This window comes from Peromyscus maniculatus, chromosome 18 (assembly GCF_049852395.1).
Source record: "Peromyscus maniculatus bairdii isolate BWxNUB_F1_BW_parent chromosome 18, HU_Pman_BW_mat_3.1, whole genome shotgun sequence".
Lineage (NCBI taxonomy): Eukaryota > Metazoa > Chordata > Mammalia > Rodentia > Cricetidae > Peromyscus > Peromyscus maniculatus.
Genome location: NC_134869.1, coordinates 41,234,035 through 41,252,299, shown reverse-complemented (window position 1 = coordinate 41,252,299; position 18,265 = coordinate 41,234,035). Strand labels below are relative to the sequence as shown.

Sequence of the window (18,265 nt, the reverse complement as noted above, 5' to 3'; positions counted from 1 at the left end):
TCCTTCCTTTCTGGTACATTAAGGGAAAAAAATCAATGTGCCAAGAGTACATTTTTGTAGAAGTTAGTGATTTAGAACTTGAGCTATTTTTAGTGGTTTATAACATGAACATGCAATTGTATAAACCAGACTATGTATTTTCTTATAAAGCTAAAATAAACTATTTGAACATAGTTGGCTAAGTAAGACATGATTACTGAAAACACCAGTCTGGAAATACATTTTATGAACTTTAGTAAGATCTTTGCTTGCTACAATATTTATTTTCCTGTACCTGAACTAGTATTCTCTATTGTGCTATCTTGAATGTTTTGTATACATTTGGTGCATGCTTGTATAATTACAAAATGGGGATTATGGTATGGTAAACATGCTTAGAAGTTCTGGCATACAGACAGATAAGTAAGAGTCATCTCTTTTCAACACAGTGGTTTAGTTTCCCAATACCAAATAAATCTTAAATTCTTCCATTTCTAACTAGAAGGAATTCTTAGCATACTGGGCAATTTCTCTTCTCTACTAAATGAATCCGTTTGCCATGTAGATCCTTCTAGATTACTGCAAATGGAAGGTGGAGTGGCATATTCTTTAACCTCAGAAAAATCCAGTAAGATAATCCTCTTCAAATGGGAGTAGTGAGCAGTCTGCAGGCACACGCTTGCATGTGCAAGAGGGCACGCACGGCTAACATACTCCGTGTCCTCCAGTTCACAAGCAGACTCAGTCACTCTTCTCCAGGTTGTGATCCTCTCTCTAACTGTTACAGTGGACAGCTTGTTGGTGTCCTTCTAAAGCTCTCGAGGGACGATTGCTCCCTTTCTGTTGGCTGTTTTGATTTTCATGATGGGATTAAAGGGATTTATGAGACTTCAGGTCTTTAATTTCCATAGACTGAATTCCTCATCGTCTCCAACATGGGTAATGTCAAGTAAAGAAAAATGGATTGCTGGAGTGACCCAGGATGCTATCACATGAAGGTAAAAGCATTCTCCTTCTACTTTGTAGTAGCAGATAAATTTGGATGTTGTTGTTTTTTAAACCATGCATATATATATATAGTATGTATAATATATACATATATGTGTGTACATACACATATATGCACATATGTACACACACACATGTATATGATATATATAAAACACAACACTGCTTGTATTTAAACATTTACACTAGTGCTATATCTTGTTTTAGTAAACTTAGTTCTATAAGTGCTATTTTCTCATTAGTTAATTAGTTAACTGATTTTTGAGCCTGGGGGAATCTGAGGAGTCACTCTGTACCCAGGCAGGCCTTAACTTCTCACGTGCTGGGATTACAGGCCTGGTGTATAAGTGTTTATTATTGTGTGACCAAGACCAGTTTTCAATTTTCATTTTAGGTCTTGGGTATGTTTCCATGTGAATTCTGAGGACAGGTTCTCTTTTGTGGGTTTCATAAGTTTTCTTAGTCTTGGTTAATAGTTTCTTCATGATTAAACTGATAAAAAGATGCCTCCATTAAAACAGTCATCACAAAGCATTTCATATCACGACAAAAAAGCAAACTAAGGATGTCCCCAAACTAAGGATGTCCCTGAAGTGATCTTGCGAACAATAATGGGAAGGATTCAAGCACAGAAGATGACCTTTTCATCTTTTGGTTAGTTCACAGGGTAGGGCTTGTCAAATGGGGACTGATGATGATGCAGTTATTATCACCAATTATTAAAATCTCAAGGCCAGTGTATTTATAGCACTGTTTCTAATTTTGGTGCTCCACTCAGATTCTGTGTGTGTGTGTGTGTGTGTGTGTGTGTGCACTTATGTGTGGAAGTGTTCATGAACACATGCCGCAGCATGCCTGTGGAGGTCAGAGGACCATCTTGAGTGTTGGTCCTCACCTTCCACTTTATTGGAGACAGTGTCTCACCACTGCGTATATACCAGGCCAGCCGGCTCTCAAGCTTCCATCTTGCCGTAGGAACATTGGGATTACAGGTGTGTACTACTGTGCCTGTCTTTACATGGGTGCTGGGGATTTGAACTCAGAACCTTACGCTTGCATGGCAAGTGCTTTAGTGACTGACCCATCTCCCCAATCCTTCTTTCAGAGTTTTCAGGAGGCCTTTTCATCCTAAGTCTTGATTCTGAGAGTTTGTTTGTTTTTGTTTGTATTCTATAAAAAACTGGAGGATAGAACTTCAGTACTGATTTGGTATTGAATTTATGGAACAGAATTTTTAAAACAGTACTTTTAGATTTGATTGAGAAGAGACCGACAGGCCTCATTGGAGCTTCCTCTACAGCAATGGTTCTTAACCTTCCTAATGCTGTGACCCTTTAGTTCCTCGTGGTGTGATGACCCCCAACTATAAAATTATTTGCACTGTTACTTCCTAACTGTAATTTTTCTACTGTTAGGTATCATCTGTAAATATCTGATATGCGACCCCCGTAGGGGTCGTGATCCACAGGTTGAGAGCTGCTGCTCTGGATTCAAATAGTATGGTGCTGGATGACGTGAGCATTTTGCTTTTTACCTCCCCGGCCACCCAGGCACCATCTCCCCATCTCCTTTATGGCGCCCAACCTCAGCCCCTTTCCAGGCCAGCCCTAGCCCCTCGCCACTCCCCCGGACTTCTCTCTCATGCCTTTGGATGCCCTCCAACCTATCCCCCCCCACCACACACTTCCTCCTTTCTCTTTCTTATGCCCGTATCTAGCAACTGGCACACAATTTACTGCATAGTAGGAATCTAGAAAAAAAAAATGACCTGACTGAATGGATGAATGCATTGTGACGTTACAAGTAAACACATAGTTTAAATTTGTACTTCAGATTTAAGGGGAGGGTATTTTATTATATATGGCTAGCATACAGGAAGAAAACCTATGGTTTGAATGCATTCCTTAATACCGAGAACAAAGAAAATTCTTTTTCACGTGGAAATGCATATTGAGTGAATGTGAAAGTCATTTCTAACGGAGTTGCATGAGCAGAGTCATTTCCCAGGCTGCCCCTTCCACACTACTTTGGCTCAGTGTTCAAGGGCATTTCCTTGATTTTAGAATTTCTGGCTCACGAGAATTATGACCACAAGTCTGAAAAGGTGATATAAAAAGATAAGCCAAATTTGAGTTCTGAATTAGATGTGCTTGGACTGTACACCTCTCAACCTGTGGGTCCCGACCCCTTTGGGTCAATTTGTAACAATGAAAATACATTCTGCATATAAGATATTTATGATTACATGTCAGATACCGTTATTCATAGCAGTAGCAAAATTGCAGTTATGAAGCAGCAATGAAAATGTTATGGTTGGGGTCAGCACAACACGAGGAACTGTATTAAAGGGTTGCGGCATTAGGAAGACTGAGCACCACCACCTTAAACAGAATATGATTAAAAAATTTCCTCATCTAAAAAAGGCTTTCATAGGCTCATCATCAGCAAGGACACATGAGCCAGCCTGGGCTAACTTAAATACTGTTCCTCCATGTCGGTTGTTGTTAGTTTGAGAATGGGTATGCTAGCCTAGCCCAGCCAGGCATAGTGAAGCCAGCACTTGAGTTCGAAAAGTTGGAAAGAACCGTGTGTCCTTCCGGTGGGATTAGGCAGGCTACCAGCTTGGAGCTGCTAGCAGCCATCCTGCCATCAGGACGGGAGAGCCTGCCTGAAAACCGAGCCTTGGGGGAGAGGCCCAGAACAGAGAGAGAGAGAGAGAGAGAGAGAGAGAGAGAGAGAGAGAGAGAGAGAGACAGACAGACAGACAGACAGACAGACAGACAGACAGACAGACAAAGGAGGCAACAGTAAGCCCACTGCATTCCTTGAGCCTCTGCATTGAGCCATTCCCAAAGGCAGGGTAGTTTCTGGGGGGACCCAATGGGCCCCTCTTAGCGTCCATTGGCTTGAGTTTGGTTTTCTGTCCCAAGGGATCACAAATATTAAGCGCCATAATCACAGGAAGGACTGGCTCCCATAAGGCATGTCTGTGAAGGCCCGACTTCCTGGGTTCCTGCAGGGAAATTTTCTGGAGCTGTGAGGTTTCCCTTTAATGGGCCTCATTCATGCAGACAAGCAAGAGCAGGTGAGCGGCTGCCCAATGGTTTCTTTGATTAGTCAGTTCTAGTGGAGTTCAGCTGGACCCCTCACGGAAGCCTCCCATACACTGGCTCTCCTTGTGGCATGACTCACCAGGCAGGTAAGTCAGCCATTTTGGTTAGAGGCAGTCTCTCCAACAAATTATATATATATATATATTTGGCTGCAGTTTTAAATATTCTATCTTCTGCTTTTCTCTCATTTGTTTTATTTTCTGTCCCTACAGCTAACTTAATATAAAAAAGAATCTAGTTAGTCTTCCTGTGCTTCAGTTTGGAACCCATAAATCAAAAGCCTGACTAACTGATGATGATGATGATGATGATAATAATAATAATAATAATATGTTACCACACCCACAGTATTTTATGGTTACAGTCTCATTTAATATTCCCAATTATCTGTCAGGACAAGCATTGTCTCAAAGATCTTGTCAATTGTCTATGTTTCCAAATTTAGGAATAGGAGAAGCACATTTTCATACTTTTTGAAAAGCATGTGTTGGGATTCCTGACCACTCCTCCAGCTACATGGCCGCACATGCACAGTTCAGTAGCCAAGTAAGGAGCCTTACATTCTACGTAATCCGTGCGCTGTGTGATCCTGTAATTTGCGCTGTGTGATCACACAGTCTGCGCATGCGTGGCTTAGCTCTGTAAGCCCATATGTGCATGTGCAAGGGAATCCATAAGCGCGGGATACAGATTCCATCCCCCTTCTCCTTCTCCTCCTCCCCCACCCTCTCTCTCCATTCACTTGTCTTCCACAGGCCGGGTAACACTCTCTTCTGTCCCTCCCTTCTCCTGATAAAACTCTGCTCCGATGATGGGTTTTGTCGCGCCTCGCGACTTTCCCTCGCAGAGTAAAAGCGCCGCATTAAAACCAACAGCGTAGACCTTTGCTTAGGAGTTTGCAAAACTATGATCAGCGCAAATATGTGGATCAAATAAAATTCTTGTGACCCCTTTCATAATTTTAACCATAATACAGAAACAACTAAATGGACATTAGAAATGAGTACTATGGAGTCAAACAGAATAATCAGAAGTTCCCAGACTCTGGGCATGCTATTGGTCTCCTTTACCCCACAAGTTAGAGCTTCAACTACTTTGTGCTCTCCCACGGAGGGAGTCCAGGCAAGGACAAAGAACGTTTCATTATCTCAAGGCAAACTCACAGGAAAACGAGTTACTCGGTTTTCAAAACTGTGAAGCTCTGTGACTGAGAAGGAGCTGGAGAGGCTGACAAGGGTCTCCAAAAGGCAACTGCCCTTCCTCAAGACTGAGCAAGAGGCTGGGGTCAGGAGGACCATGGTGGCCTGGGAGGATGGGAGGGTCCAGCCTTGGAAGCAAGCCTGTCTTACTGTGGGCAACCTTCTCTAAGCTGTGCTTGGTAGGCCACCTACATGGGTCTCCTGGTGCCTGAGTGTTTCTCGCCATTTACCACAGCTCCTGAAATGCCACTTTCAGCCATCCTTGCTTCGGCTCTGAAGCCTCTTTTAGCTTCAGAGGCCCCTTTGGAAGAAGGGTGCCACAAACCATTACTCGTGAGGATTTGGAGATGTCTGACCGAGAGCATAGCTTTACAGGAACAGGAGAGAGGCTAGACATGTGCATGTGGGGAGTCAGGAGCCAGAACGCTGCTGGAGCAGAGGACAGGGCAAACCAGCAGCAATGGAGCATGTACCTGCCTCAAAACCACAAGACCTGTACGAGATAAAGCCAGCCTGAATTCCAGCACAAAGCGGGGTGTGTGCACATGCGTGTGTGTGCATGCGTGTGTGTGTGTGTGTGTGTGTGTGTGTGTGTGTGTGTGTGTGTGTGTTCGCGCATCTAAGGCCCTACCCCTTACTGTAGAGCTGGGGGAGGGAGAAGCATTCTTTTTGGAGGATGTGGCCACTGATTGGTTTCTCATGTTCTAGCGTACACATTGGCAGCATTAATAAGACACTTTGAAGGGAAGAGGAAGAGGAGGAGAAGAAAGAAAGCAAAAGAAATAATAATGAGGATGGGAGACAGATGTTTTTTTTGGGGGAAACTGGGGATGTTGGAGGGGAAAATGGAGGGTGGATTTGATCACATTTCATTGTATATATGTCTGGAACTCAGCTTAGAGATGGCCTCCACGATCAATCGAATCTGTGCCAGAAATGTGTGTGTGTGGGTAAAGGTACTTGCTACCTAAGCCTGATGACCTGAGTGATCCTGGGAACCCATATAGAGGTGGATTGAGAGAACGGACTCTACAGAGTTGACCTCTGACCTCCACGTGCCCAACATGGCTCACGTCTCTTCGATCATGTCCGCATGCATGCATACATACACGCAATACATTTTTAAAAGGCTCTCCTACATATCAAAGGCTTTTAAAAACACGCTTACCCCATTTGGATCGTTGAGCCCAGAAACGAGGGGATGCAGTAGTCAGCAGCTGCCAGGGTGTACGGTGGCCGTGCGGCAGAATCGTCCCAGTAAATGTCCTTCTTCATCTTGGGTAAGCTCATGTGCATTTCATCCACAGCTAAAAGAGAGACCTAAAACCGTCGTCACATTGTTAGACCCGCTTAGATGGGAGGGGGTTTCCAGCAGGTGGAAGAGAGTTGGAGGATAGGACACTGTCTGAGTGAAAATCCAAAGGCCCAGGGACAGACTGGCTGCCATGAGGCCGCTGCAGGAGCACCTACGTGTTCTTTTCTGCTCAGAAACTCAGGGCCCACCGGGCGGTGGTGGCGCACGCCTTTAATCCCAGCACTCGGGAGGCAGAGCCAGGTGGATCTCTGTGAGTTCAAGGCCAGCCTGGGCTACCAAGTGAGCTCCAGGAAAGGCGCAAAGCTACACAGAGAAACCCTGTCTCGAAAAAACAAAAACAAAACAAACAAACAAACAAAAAAACTCGGGGCCCTGGTGTAAGTGGAGGCGTGGAGCTGTCCACTCTCTGGACACCTCCTGCTTCCCCCTCTGTCCACATGCTCCGGCGCAGAGCTTCATGTCATCTGCAAAGTTCCTTTCTCTTCTTTTCTCAGGTGCAGCATTGTCCTGGTGGCTTCCTGACAGCCGCCATTCAATGCCAGATAGGACAGAGAGGTGAACGTTCTCAGCCCTTCCTTCTGTAACCCACAGACACACCTCTGTCTTCCACCACTTCTTATGTGCCCCACCTTTCTCTCTTCTTTCTTCCTTCCTCCCTCCCTCCCTCCCTCCCTCCCTCCCTCCCTCCCTCCCTCCCTCCCTCCCTTCCTTCCTTCCTTCCTTCCTTCCTGTCTTTGTATCTCTGTCTCTGTCTCTGTCTGTCTTTCTGTCTGTCTGTCTTTCCTTCCTTCCTCCTTTGAAATAAGGTCTCAGCATGTATCTCAGGCCACTCTCGAACTTGTAATCCTCCTTTCCCAACCCTACCGAGTGCTGAAATTACAGGCCTATGCCACCAGGCCTGGCTACGTCTGTGTGTTTGGAGAAGTAGTGTGTCACCGGACCTGCAGGACGGTGGCGACCTCTCCGCCTTGGCTTAGGCACAGTGACAAATAAACCATTAAGCCTCTGGGAATCCAGTTCTGACACACAGGGAGAAACATTACGCTTCTTCCCCGACAGACTGGCAGGGCTTCAAACGGATGGACGGACGGGGTAAAGGCCCTCAGACGGAGGTTCTGAGGGGAGCCCTGCCTAGAAAGAGAATTCCCTCATGCCTGTATGAGCAGCTTGCAGGGGCAGCGCTGTGTCGGGGTAAGGGGATCCACTCATGGCTGCAGACATGAGAAAGAAGCCAGTGCGGCCTCGGCTCCCACCCCGCATGCGCGACTGATCATTGGGGTCTGGTGGGCTGGGTTCGGGAATTCACAGAGATTATGCCTGGATGTCATTTCATGTCACTGTCGTCTCTGGATGACAAATCAAAGTAGCTGAGAAAATCAATTAAAATATTGCTCCGTACTGGACAGAAGAAGACAGACGACGCAAGCAAAACTCACAGAGAAAAATCAACTTAACTGTGCCGGAAATGCGATCCAGGACATCTTAGGTTCCAGAAGGAATGATGCAGGGAATGGTCAGGCTTCTTTCATGTCTAAAGATCTCAAGTCCGGGAACCCGTATCCAGGATCTATTTACCCGTGATGTATCGTTATTGTTCCCAAAGGACAGAAAAGTTCCCCTAACCTGCAGGTTTCTGTCGATGCACCAGTTTGTTTCAAAATCGTCATCGTCTTCTCCAAAAGGGTTGATCAGCTGCTCGGCAACCTGCGGTTGGGAACATGGGATAAATGGACGCAGCGCGTGTGAAGACCGAGAAGGAACTGGAGGGTGACCCCTGCTTTAGACAGCCTTTCCCTGTGATATGCAGCCTCCCAGGCGGCAGAGTTGGTCTACAGATGTGTATCTCCAAGCGAGTCCCTTCATGGGCACGCTCTGCAAACGGACCTGTCTGTTCATCTAGACAGCAATGTCCTCCTCCTCCAGGGAAGCCAGGAGCCCGGTGGAGCCAAAGTGAACCAGTGAATACTGAAGGGCATTTAACAACGTGCAAGGCACTTACATTCTCTGAGCTTTCAAGCAGTCTGTAAGGGCCCAGTTGATAACGTGAGGTTAAACGGCAGTGAAACATGAATCTCAATAAAAGATAATTATGAGACATCAACAGTTATGAGACAAAAAACAGGTATGAGACATAAATGCTGAGTAATTGCACCCAAGAGCTAGAATCAGGCTGGGCCTGGAGGCTTGTCTAGTTTTATGTGAAAGATTTACCCTCATCTACTAAGTTAGTTCTAGTTTTCCTGTGAGTCGTTTAGCTGGTTTCTGAACATATATCATCTAACATTTGGTCTATATTAAATATTCTTACCATGTTTCTGAATGGAATAGCCTTTTAAAAGAGAGCCTTAGATGTCAAATATAACCTCTTTGAACCATTTTCTTTGATTTTTTTTTACTTGTGAATATGTGTGTTTGTGTGTGTGTGTGTGTGTGTGTGTGTGTGTGTGTGTGTGAAGGGGGGTAGGTATTACATTGGTTCCAGATGGGAAGAAAACTTTTAAGTGAACAAAATAAAGGTATCATTTGATTAGTTTCTAGATTCTGAGACCATTTGGTGGAAACTCTGCCCACTTGGGGTTGGGGAGATGACTCAGTGGGTCAGGGTGCTTAAGCTGCAAACACGGGGGGGGGGGGGGGGGGGGGGGGGGACTGGGTTCAAATCCCCAGCACCCATGTGAAAAGCCAGACATGGCTGAGCATGCCTGCTAACACCAGCCACGTAGGGATGGAGACAGGTCGACTCTGGGAGTTCTCTGGCCAGCCTTCCAACGGGAAGAGTAAGCTTCCCGTTGAGTGAAAAAAACCTCTGTTTCAAGACAATAGGAGAGAGAGAGAGAGAGAGAGAGAGAGAGAGAGAGAGAGAGAGAGAGAGAGAGAGAGAGAGAACCTTGTGCTCTGGCCTCTACACATGTTCAGAAGGGTTTACACCCCTGCACACTCACATGCATATAACACAAACACACACACACACACACACACACACACACACACATACACAGAGTCACATGGAATTTTTAAAAAACAAGGAAATTTTACCCTCTTGGCCTTCAGGATTTAAGTTAAACCACTTAGCTGCTGTTCCCAACCTCCACTGTGCATGGGACTCACTCCCGGAAGTTCAACAGAACAAAAAATAAGCAAGCCGAACAAAACCCACCCCCCAGCAAACCAGATACCTGGGTCCCTCCCCCAGACAGTCTGATTTACTCAGAGTGAGTCTGAGTCCAGGCAGTGACAGGAGAGCTTTAGTACATGGCCAGGGTGGAGAACCAGAGCCCTGCAGTGGGTCCAGAAGCCCCTGTATTAGTAAGCCTCCTTCGCTGTGTGGTGAGGGGCTGTCTTCCTCTTCTTCCCTGTGGTTTTGCTTAAATGAAATAGGCCATCATTTCAGCCTATTTTTGTTATATTCATATATTTCACATTTATAGCGTCTGTCTTGTATATCTTATTGTAGTCTATATTTAGTAGTCGCAATGATACATCTGTGCATTGAGTATGTCACGAAGATGGCTTTACTGGAGGGCACCATTTGCAGAAAGAAAGATCAAGATGTGTTTCCTAGCTGGGCGGTGGTGGAACACGCCTTTCATCCCAGCACTCAGGAGGCAGAGGCAGGAGGATCTCTGTGAGTTCTAGGCCAGCCTGGTCTACAAAGCAAGTTCCAGGAAAGGTGCAAAGCTACACTGAGAAACCCTGTCTCGAAAAACCAAAAAAAAGGTTTTGCTTCCTATACTTTGGAGAGAGCAGTTCTTTGCAAATGGAGACACAATCCACTGGGGTGGGACCCGCACTTTTATGACACTGGCTTTATCCTTTTCTATTTGGCCTTTTTAAAACAGTTTATAGAGGAAAGGAATTTAGACACTTCACCAGAAAAAAATGAAAACAAAAACAAAAAAGGAGCCACTAACCTCTTCCTGGTTCAGCCAAGCACTTGACACTTGGACACAAAGCAGACAGACAGTTAAAAAGCTCAGCAGGACGAAGGGGGAACGGGACAACACAGACCAGAGTGGAACCGAATGACAGGACAGTTGAGCATTTGGATCAGCTGTGGGGATTTCAGGGTGAAGCAGAGCCCCTCTTCCCTCTAAGAGAGCCACCCATCTCTCTTGGTCTTCCTCACTCTGAGAAAGTGGGTAAAGATGATTACAAATCACTGTCATCTGGTTAAAAACATTTTTGCCATTTAAAGGACACGCTGTTCGTCATTGGAGTATAATTTAAAATGCCAACGTATTATGAAGATTCAAACCAACAAAAGAACTAGTGTTTGCAGGAGAATTTGTCCCAACCCAAAGGCCTGGCTGTTTGGTGGGCCAAGTATTTGGAAATTCTGTTTTGTTAGTCTCCTTGAACGTATTATTGGATTTCGCTTTACTTAAGGAAACTGCTGTTTCTGACTTTTTTCCTGTCGCATATGCCGAGTGATGGAGAATCAAGCTTCTGATATTTACACACGTATTACATCTTGGGAGGCTTGGGGGTGCTGGTGGTGGGAGCAGACCCAGTTCCACACCCGTGATGGGATGAGCTGTTCTCATGACTCTGACATGCTTTTAGGTTCCTGGCAAACTAAATGTCATCGTTAATCCTGATGTTTCTGCTTTTAATCCTGATGAGCTTTTTTTTTTTTTTTTTTTTAAACGGGATGCAATTAACGTGTGGGCCGGCTAGTGGAACTCGGGATTGCAAATGATTTACGGGGTGGAGCAGAACTGATCTTGTGCTGCAGTATTAAAGCTCGAATCTGCTCTCAAAGGCTCTACTGTCATCCTCTGCCCAGTTGTGCCTAAAAAACAACACAGGTGCACTTATTATTTTAATTACATTACTTCAGTCCTCTTGGGAGCACACAGAGGCTTGCAGAAAAATCAATAGCGGTAAGAGAAATGTTCTCCTCATCTCTTTGCATAATGAACTACTGCCGTCCAGCCTCTCTACCCATCACTTTCATCTCGATGGAAAAGCCATCACATCTATGAACTATTAAACATCAAGTCTACCTTTGAGTTATTCATTACAACGGTTTGCCAGAGACTCCATAGAGGATTCTTTGAGTTTGGAACAAGAGGAATTCCAGAGTGTCTTGGGCACCAAGATCGTTGACGTACCTTGAGCCATCCTGCGTAGAAGAAGAACTGGAGGAGAGTGAAGATTGGAATGTACAGATCTAAGTCATGCCCCGCGTAGCCTTTGGTGGGATCCAGGAACTGCCGTCCAATCAGGCATGCGAAGAAGAATGTGTAGACGGCCAGAGTGACCACCTGGAACAGAGAAAAGACTGAGGCAGAGGGCAGTGCCGGTCGCCCACAGAAGCCCAAGGCAGAGGGCAGTGCCGGTCGCCCACAGAGACTACGGTGCAAAGGGCACAGGTGGGTGTAAAAAACACACGCGCAGGGCTGGGGCGATAACCCAGTCCGTGAAGTATGGCAGCACAAGCCTGAGGGACCGAGCGCAATTCCAAGCACCCGTATAAAATGCCAGGAATGGTGGCTTGTTCCTGTAACCTCAGTTCTGGGGAATGGGTGAAGATAGGGAGATCCTGGGGCCTTGCTGTTCGGCAAGTTTGAATGAAAAATTTAAAAGTGAGGCTGGGTGTCGGTGGCGCACACCTTTAAATCCCAGCACTCGGGAGGCAGAAGCAGGCGGATCTCCGTGAGTTCGAGGCCAGCCTGGTCTACAGAGCGAGCTCCAGGACAGACACCAAAACTACACGGAGAAACCCTGTCTCAAAAAAAAAAAAAACAAGAAAATAAAAATAAAAATAAATAAATAAATAAAGTGGATGGCCCCAGAGGAGCGGCACCCAAGATTGATCTCAGATTCCTACGCTCCTGTCCCCGCCCCCCCCCCCTGGCCCCAATCACATGCACGGTATTTGGTACCTGTGTGTAAACCAGTGGAATGCCAACCCAGTCATAGCCAAACAGGAGGCTGCACCAAGAGCGGTACCGGTTCATCTCCTAAGCCCAAAACATAAAATCACGCTTTACTAACACCATGGCCACAGTAGTAAACATTAGCTGGGATTCAGAACCCCCGTGCACTGTTGATGATTGTGTCAGGAAATGATAAGGCCAACTTCATAAGTTAGCCCCTAAGGCTGCCGGGAAAGTTCTAAGAATGAGAAAGCAAAGGATATCATGGAGCCGCTTGTGAAAAGGAAAAAAAAATGATGAGGACATTGGGACATATTTTTATAAATATTAAGAAAAGATGAAATGTTATAAGGATAAACTTGCTTTCCTAACCCACACTCTTCAATGTATAGACTGGCCCCAAGTGCTCATGGGAAGTTAAAATGGTTAATATTTTAAATAAGTAACTACTAGGTATTTTGGTAGAAACATTTGGCAAGCATTTTTCCCCCTCTCCTTAAAAACATTCCTACTATAGATATTAGATAAGACATATAAATACATGCTAAGCCTTCTGCCCAACAAATTGAGACTTTAAAACTGCTCATATTGATAGAAAATCTATTAAGAGGAAGGATGGAGAGTCATTGATCTCGTCCCTTATCCATATGAGACTGGAATCTAATATGACCTCAGTTTGAAACCATTTATTCATGTTAGCCTCATCCAAGCCAGAGACCATCAGGGCTGTCACAGCAGATTACCACTGTATACATCTCTCCCATGAATCCTGAGACCTTTCATTTAGCAAGACATTGTTTTGTTCCTTACAGCAACTGAACACTCATTTAAGTTTGGGTTATTAAAATTTGGGGTGGAGAGAAAAGACTGAGGTTTATTCTTCCTTAGGGTTTTATTCTGGAAATAAAACAAAAACCTAAGGATTTTATTCTAGAATCCTGAAGCAAGGGGTAGCAAATGCCCATGGGCAACGTGCCTCTTCAGAGTCCTTGGCAATCCTGGCTTGAACACTTCCCTACAAGCCTCTCACAGAGCGTGCTGTGCAGACAGCCAACGCTTCCAAGGAGGCTGAGTTCCTCTTGCTCACTCTCTGTTCTGCTCACCGTGGCTTCCCACACTGGCTTCCTATTCCTAGCACCTTGAAGTCTGGAGTGAACAGAGCAGACCTCTTGGTCTGACCTGTTAACATCCAGGGTCCTTTTGAGTTCTAATTTGCATCCTTTTCTCATGGCTTACTAAATACTTACGGTCATCAATGATTGTAGGTCGACACTGTCCCTGATTCTACCTTCATTCCGGGCTTTCGTGGCAAGATTTCCAAACCAGACGAACGGAACCCAGTATTTCAGATGTGGCGATTTGAGGTGGTCAAATAATTTCCTTTCATCTGTTGTCATAAAACCTTTACACAAGATTACAACAGGGGTGTTATACACATTTAGGCCCCGAAGCATCACCATAATTTTAGTATCCTATGTAAGCATACTAGGGTAGCGGGTGGGGGGTGCTAAAGAAATAAAGATTTTTGTCTCCAGTGGTTTATACTTGTGCTAGAGATGAAGAGTTTGGCACATGAGTGTGTGTGCATGTGCATACACAAAGTGCACACGCATTATATATTGCTATGTGAAATAATGCATCGTCTTGGCAATCTGATAGCAGAGGTAAAAAAGGAGACACATGAGTCTGGGGCATAGATTCTCAAAATGTGATACACAACCTCCTATGGGGCCACATAGCTGAATGTGGGCTGTGGACTATTTGGTAACAGGTTTCTGAACATTCAGTAGCCAAAACTTAATTCAAAAATCAAACACATAATGAATCCGAAGTGTTGCTGGCCACGCACAGCCATATCATATTAAGTGTCTCACTGTGCCTTGGTTTTGAACACACAGCATGTGCACTTTGCACTGAGCATAACTTGTTGCCACGCAACACCAACAGATGATGCCTCTAACATCTCGGCTCAGATTCAAGACTGTTTTGTGTTATGAATCACAATGCCTTCACTATCCCCATAAAGCATTCTGCATGTTTACAGAGACATAATGGTTTAATTACAGAAAACAAAAGCATTTTCATATGATCATTCCTCAGCATTTAAGTACCCAGTTAGTATATGTTTGAATTGCTTTACGTTAGAGTGTTTGATTTTAAAATCACCATTTGAACTGTTGACTCTTTTCATTTTAAAAATGTTAAATGAATTCGCCTTCGGATTAGGACAGCATTTCCACAATTTCTGAAATGGCCCTAAACCTGCTTCTGCTGTTTTATGCTATGTATTTATTGGAAGTGGCAGCCTTCTTGATGGCTATAAAATCAGAATACCAATAACTCTGAAAAGGGCAAAGATGTCATGCACTATCAAAAATTTGGCCAATAATTAATTATGCATATAAAAATAAAAAGCATATCATGTCATTTATATGCAATTTTAATTTCTTTCTTTAAAAAAGACAATTTTACATTATGAGTGTGCTATTATCTGCGGGTATATGCACGTGTATATGTGAGTTTGCATGGTGGACAGAAGGGGGCATCAGAACCCCGGAAGTAGTTACAGGTTTTTGTGAGCCGCCTTGCAAAGGTACTAGGATCTCCACTCTGATACACAGCAGCAAAGTGCTCTTAAGGACTGAACCATCTCTCTACTTCCTCCACCTTTTTTTTTTGGAGACAGGGTCTCATGTAGCCCAAGTTGACCTCAAACTCACTATGTAGCTGATCCTGTGCCTCTATGTCCCACATCCTGGTATTACAGGCAGGTGCCACGGTGGCCATGTTTGTTTGTTTGTTTTTATGTGGTGCTGAGGATCAAATCCAGGGCTTTGTGCATGTTGGGCAGGAAGTCCAACTGAGCCACAGCTTTGGCTTGCTTTCACTTTTAGAATTATTTCGTTCATTTTTAATAACCAGTCAAATGATATGTATGTGGGGCGTTTACCCACCACCCCCACAGCTTCCCAGAGTTTTCTTGAGTGCGATCAGCAGGAAATATTAGATAGAAGGATTTATAGCGGAGAATCTTGTGGAGATGAACAGATAGAAAATAAAGGATAGCCTCGAGAGGGCCTGGAACCTATTCCAATGGGTCCCGACTGTCTCTGCCCCAGGGTTTTGATAGAGACGCCAAGGGGTGGAGCAAAAGACCTCCTCCCCCAGCACAGCCAAGTGCAGACCATCTCAGACACCTGCACTCAGGCCCGTGGTCCTGATCATCCTCTATTCGGACCTGCTGGGTAAAGCCACGAGGAACCCCAGAACGGGCTCCCACATATGTACATCAAAGTATTGCCTTAAAATAAATTTCTGTTATAAAAGTTTTGAAATTAGATTTATTCATCTGAGTGTGTGTGTCAATGCCACAGCACACGTGTGGGACTTAGAGAGCAGCTTCCAGGAGTCAGCTTTCCCCTTCCACAGATCCTGGGGATAGATCTCAGGTTGTCAGGCTTGGCGAAGTATTTACCTGCTGACCCATCTTGCTAGCCCAAGCAAATTTCTTGACAATTTATTATCAGTCGCTGTTTGGTTTTATACATATTTCATATCTCCATATGCCTAAGTGTTTATATATATATATATATTTCTCCTGTAAAAGGGGGCTAGTGAGCCGAAAGAGTTTAAGAGCCCTGATCTAGGGGGCTGGAGAGACGGCTCAGAGGTTAAGAACCCTGGCTGTTCTTACAGAGGCCCTAAGTTCAATTCCCAGGACTCATATGGTAGCTCACAACCATCCATAATGAGTTCTGGCCTGCAGGCACACATGCAAACAGACCACTGTATACATAATAAATAAATAAAACTTTAAAATAAAAAGAAAGAGCCCTGGTCTAGAATATCTAGGGAAATTTCTCCTTTACATTTTGATTTATTAATCTAAGATTTGGCACAATAACACTTAGAGTTGTAAGGGTTAAGAGACTAAAATTCGAGAGTTATAACAGAGCTTGGAGCAAAAAGTTGCACGTGATTCCCAAGGCTGTTCCTTCCACCTCATCCTGTCAGCATCCTGCTTGATCACATTTCTTTTCTGTGAAGCCATCTCTCATTCCTTCCTTCGTCCACCCAGGGATTTCTCTAATTTAAATCTTCCGAGTGGTGCTCAGTCTTGACTTGTAGTATAGCGATATTGTACATAATGAAAGGCAAGGACTACATTGGTCTTTCTTAGTCCCCACAGTATTTTGCACAAATTTTCAAAACGTGCGTGCATAAAATGCAATTAGCTTGAGTTTCCAGAGACCTCCCCGAGCCTCAGGGTTTTCCTCTGTAATGATATCTGCTTTACCGCGATGGTTCTGGGGATAGAGCTCCGTGGTAGAGCGCATGTCTATCGTGCTGGAAGCCGGCACCACACATCAGGAAGGCATGTGGGGGATGGAGGAGCGGGGAGGTGTTTCCTGGGATGCTAAACATACCCGAAGAGTTGAGCACACTTAATGCTAAGGAACAATGTATCTTTGACTCTTTATCTGGGCTCCTCCTTCATTCCCTCTCTTCCCACACAAGGGGAAAAGAGGAACAAGGTAGCGGGTTTATTTAATAACAAAACCTTGAAAGAGGATTTATTTTTACTACTTTTCATGCGTGGGTGCCGTCAAAAGCCAGAGGCATCAGAAGGGGTGCTGCGAACTGAACTGCGGTCCTCTGCAAGAAGAGTGTGTGCTCTCAACCGCTGAGCCATCTCTCCAGCTCCATTTTTTTAACGTTTATGCGTGAAGAAATAAACTTTTTTCTTTTCTTGTTCTTTTTTTTTTTTTTTTAAAGAAATGGACTTTGAAAGCTTACGGTTTATGCTTGATTTTTACCTTTTTTTTTTAAAAAAAAAAAAGGTTAATTAATTCAAGTGATATAAATATCCAAAAAGGCCAAATGAATATTCATGGAGAAAATAAGCCTCCCTTCATCCATAACCTTGTTCCTTTCCCTAGAGAAAATCACTATGACCAGTCTATTGTATAACATTCCAGAGAAATCTCATGGATGTTCATACACATCTGTTTATTAAACACAAATTATTTTTATTTATATACATATTTATAATTTACTTCTATTTTTATTTGTATATTAGAGGTTAAAAATGAATATGTAGCACTCTTATTTAAATGACTGCGCTCTACTAATATTAATAGTTGCTTACAATGTTTTATTTAATTGATTCCACCTTGAATAGACATTTAAGCTGTTTCTAATTTTTAACCACAGTAGCCTTTTCATGGGGGCCTTAGGGATTGAACCCAGGACCTTGTATATGCCAGGCCAGTGCTCTATGTCTTGAGCTAAATACCCAGCCCTGGTTCTAACGTTGATACTGGAAATAATGCTGACATGACTGTCTTTGTTCCTATCCCTTTACCTCTCTCTAGTGGCTTGGAAATGTTTTGATTTCATCTAAACTATATTTTCTGAATGAAAGATTATTCCTAAAACTAATTTTAGCAGATATTAATTTTGGCTTATTTTAGCCTCCAAAAATGTAATCATTTGCTAATGAAGTTCTGATGAAAACCAGCTTTGCCTTAATACAACGCATTACATCTGGGTCTGTCGTCTGCTTACAGATTTGGTTTCTCTGTGTTGAGTTATCATCCCTCCTTAGCATGTAAGACTTAAGAGGTGGTGTTATAATATAAAGTATGTCACAGAAGAAGCAAGACACACCCTTTTGATAGTCATCCATTCCTCAAGCGGTGGAGTTCCCTAGGTCTCCTAGGTCTGGTGTGGCTCAGGCCAGTGTTCTCCAGAACGAGTTCTCAGACA

At 44.1% G+C, this 18,265-nt stretch overlaps 1 protein-coding gene across 3 annotated transcripts in view; it reads right to left on the bottom strand.

Annotated features, from left to right (window-relative positions):
* The window catches only part of Best3 (bestrophin 3), a 49,353-nt gene that overhangs the window by 10,439 nt on the left and 20,649 nt on the right, over positions 1–18,265 (bottom strand). For all 3 annotated transcript variants that reach the window (XR_013045561.1, XM_076553958.1, XM_076553957.1), the window contains 5 exons: positions 13,744–13,898; positions 12,503–12,580; positions 11,729–11,881; positions 8,238–8,318; positions 6,468–6,619 (listed from right to left, as the gene is read on the bottom strand). Coding sequence is in view for 2 of the 3 variants with exons in the window: in XM_076553958.1 (XP_076410073.1) it covers positions 6,468–6,619; positions 8,238–8,318; positions 11,729–11,881; positions 12,503–12,580; positions 13,744–13,898 (619 nt within the window). In the remaining variant the exon portion in view is untranslated. The remainder of the gene's footprint in view (positions 1–6,467; positions 6,620–8,237; positions 8,319–11,728; positions 11,882–12,502; positions 12,581–13,743; positions 13,899–18,265) is intronic.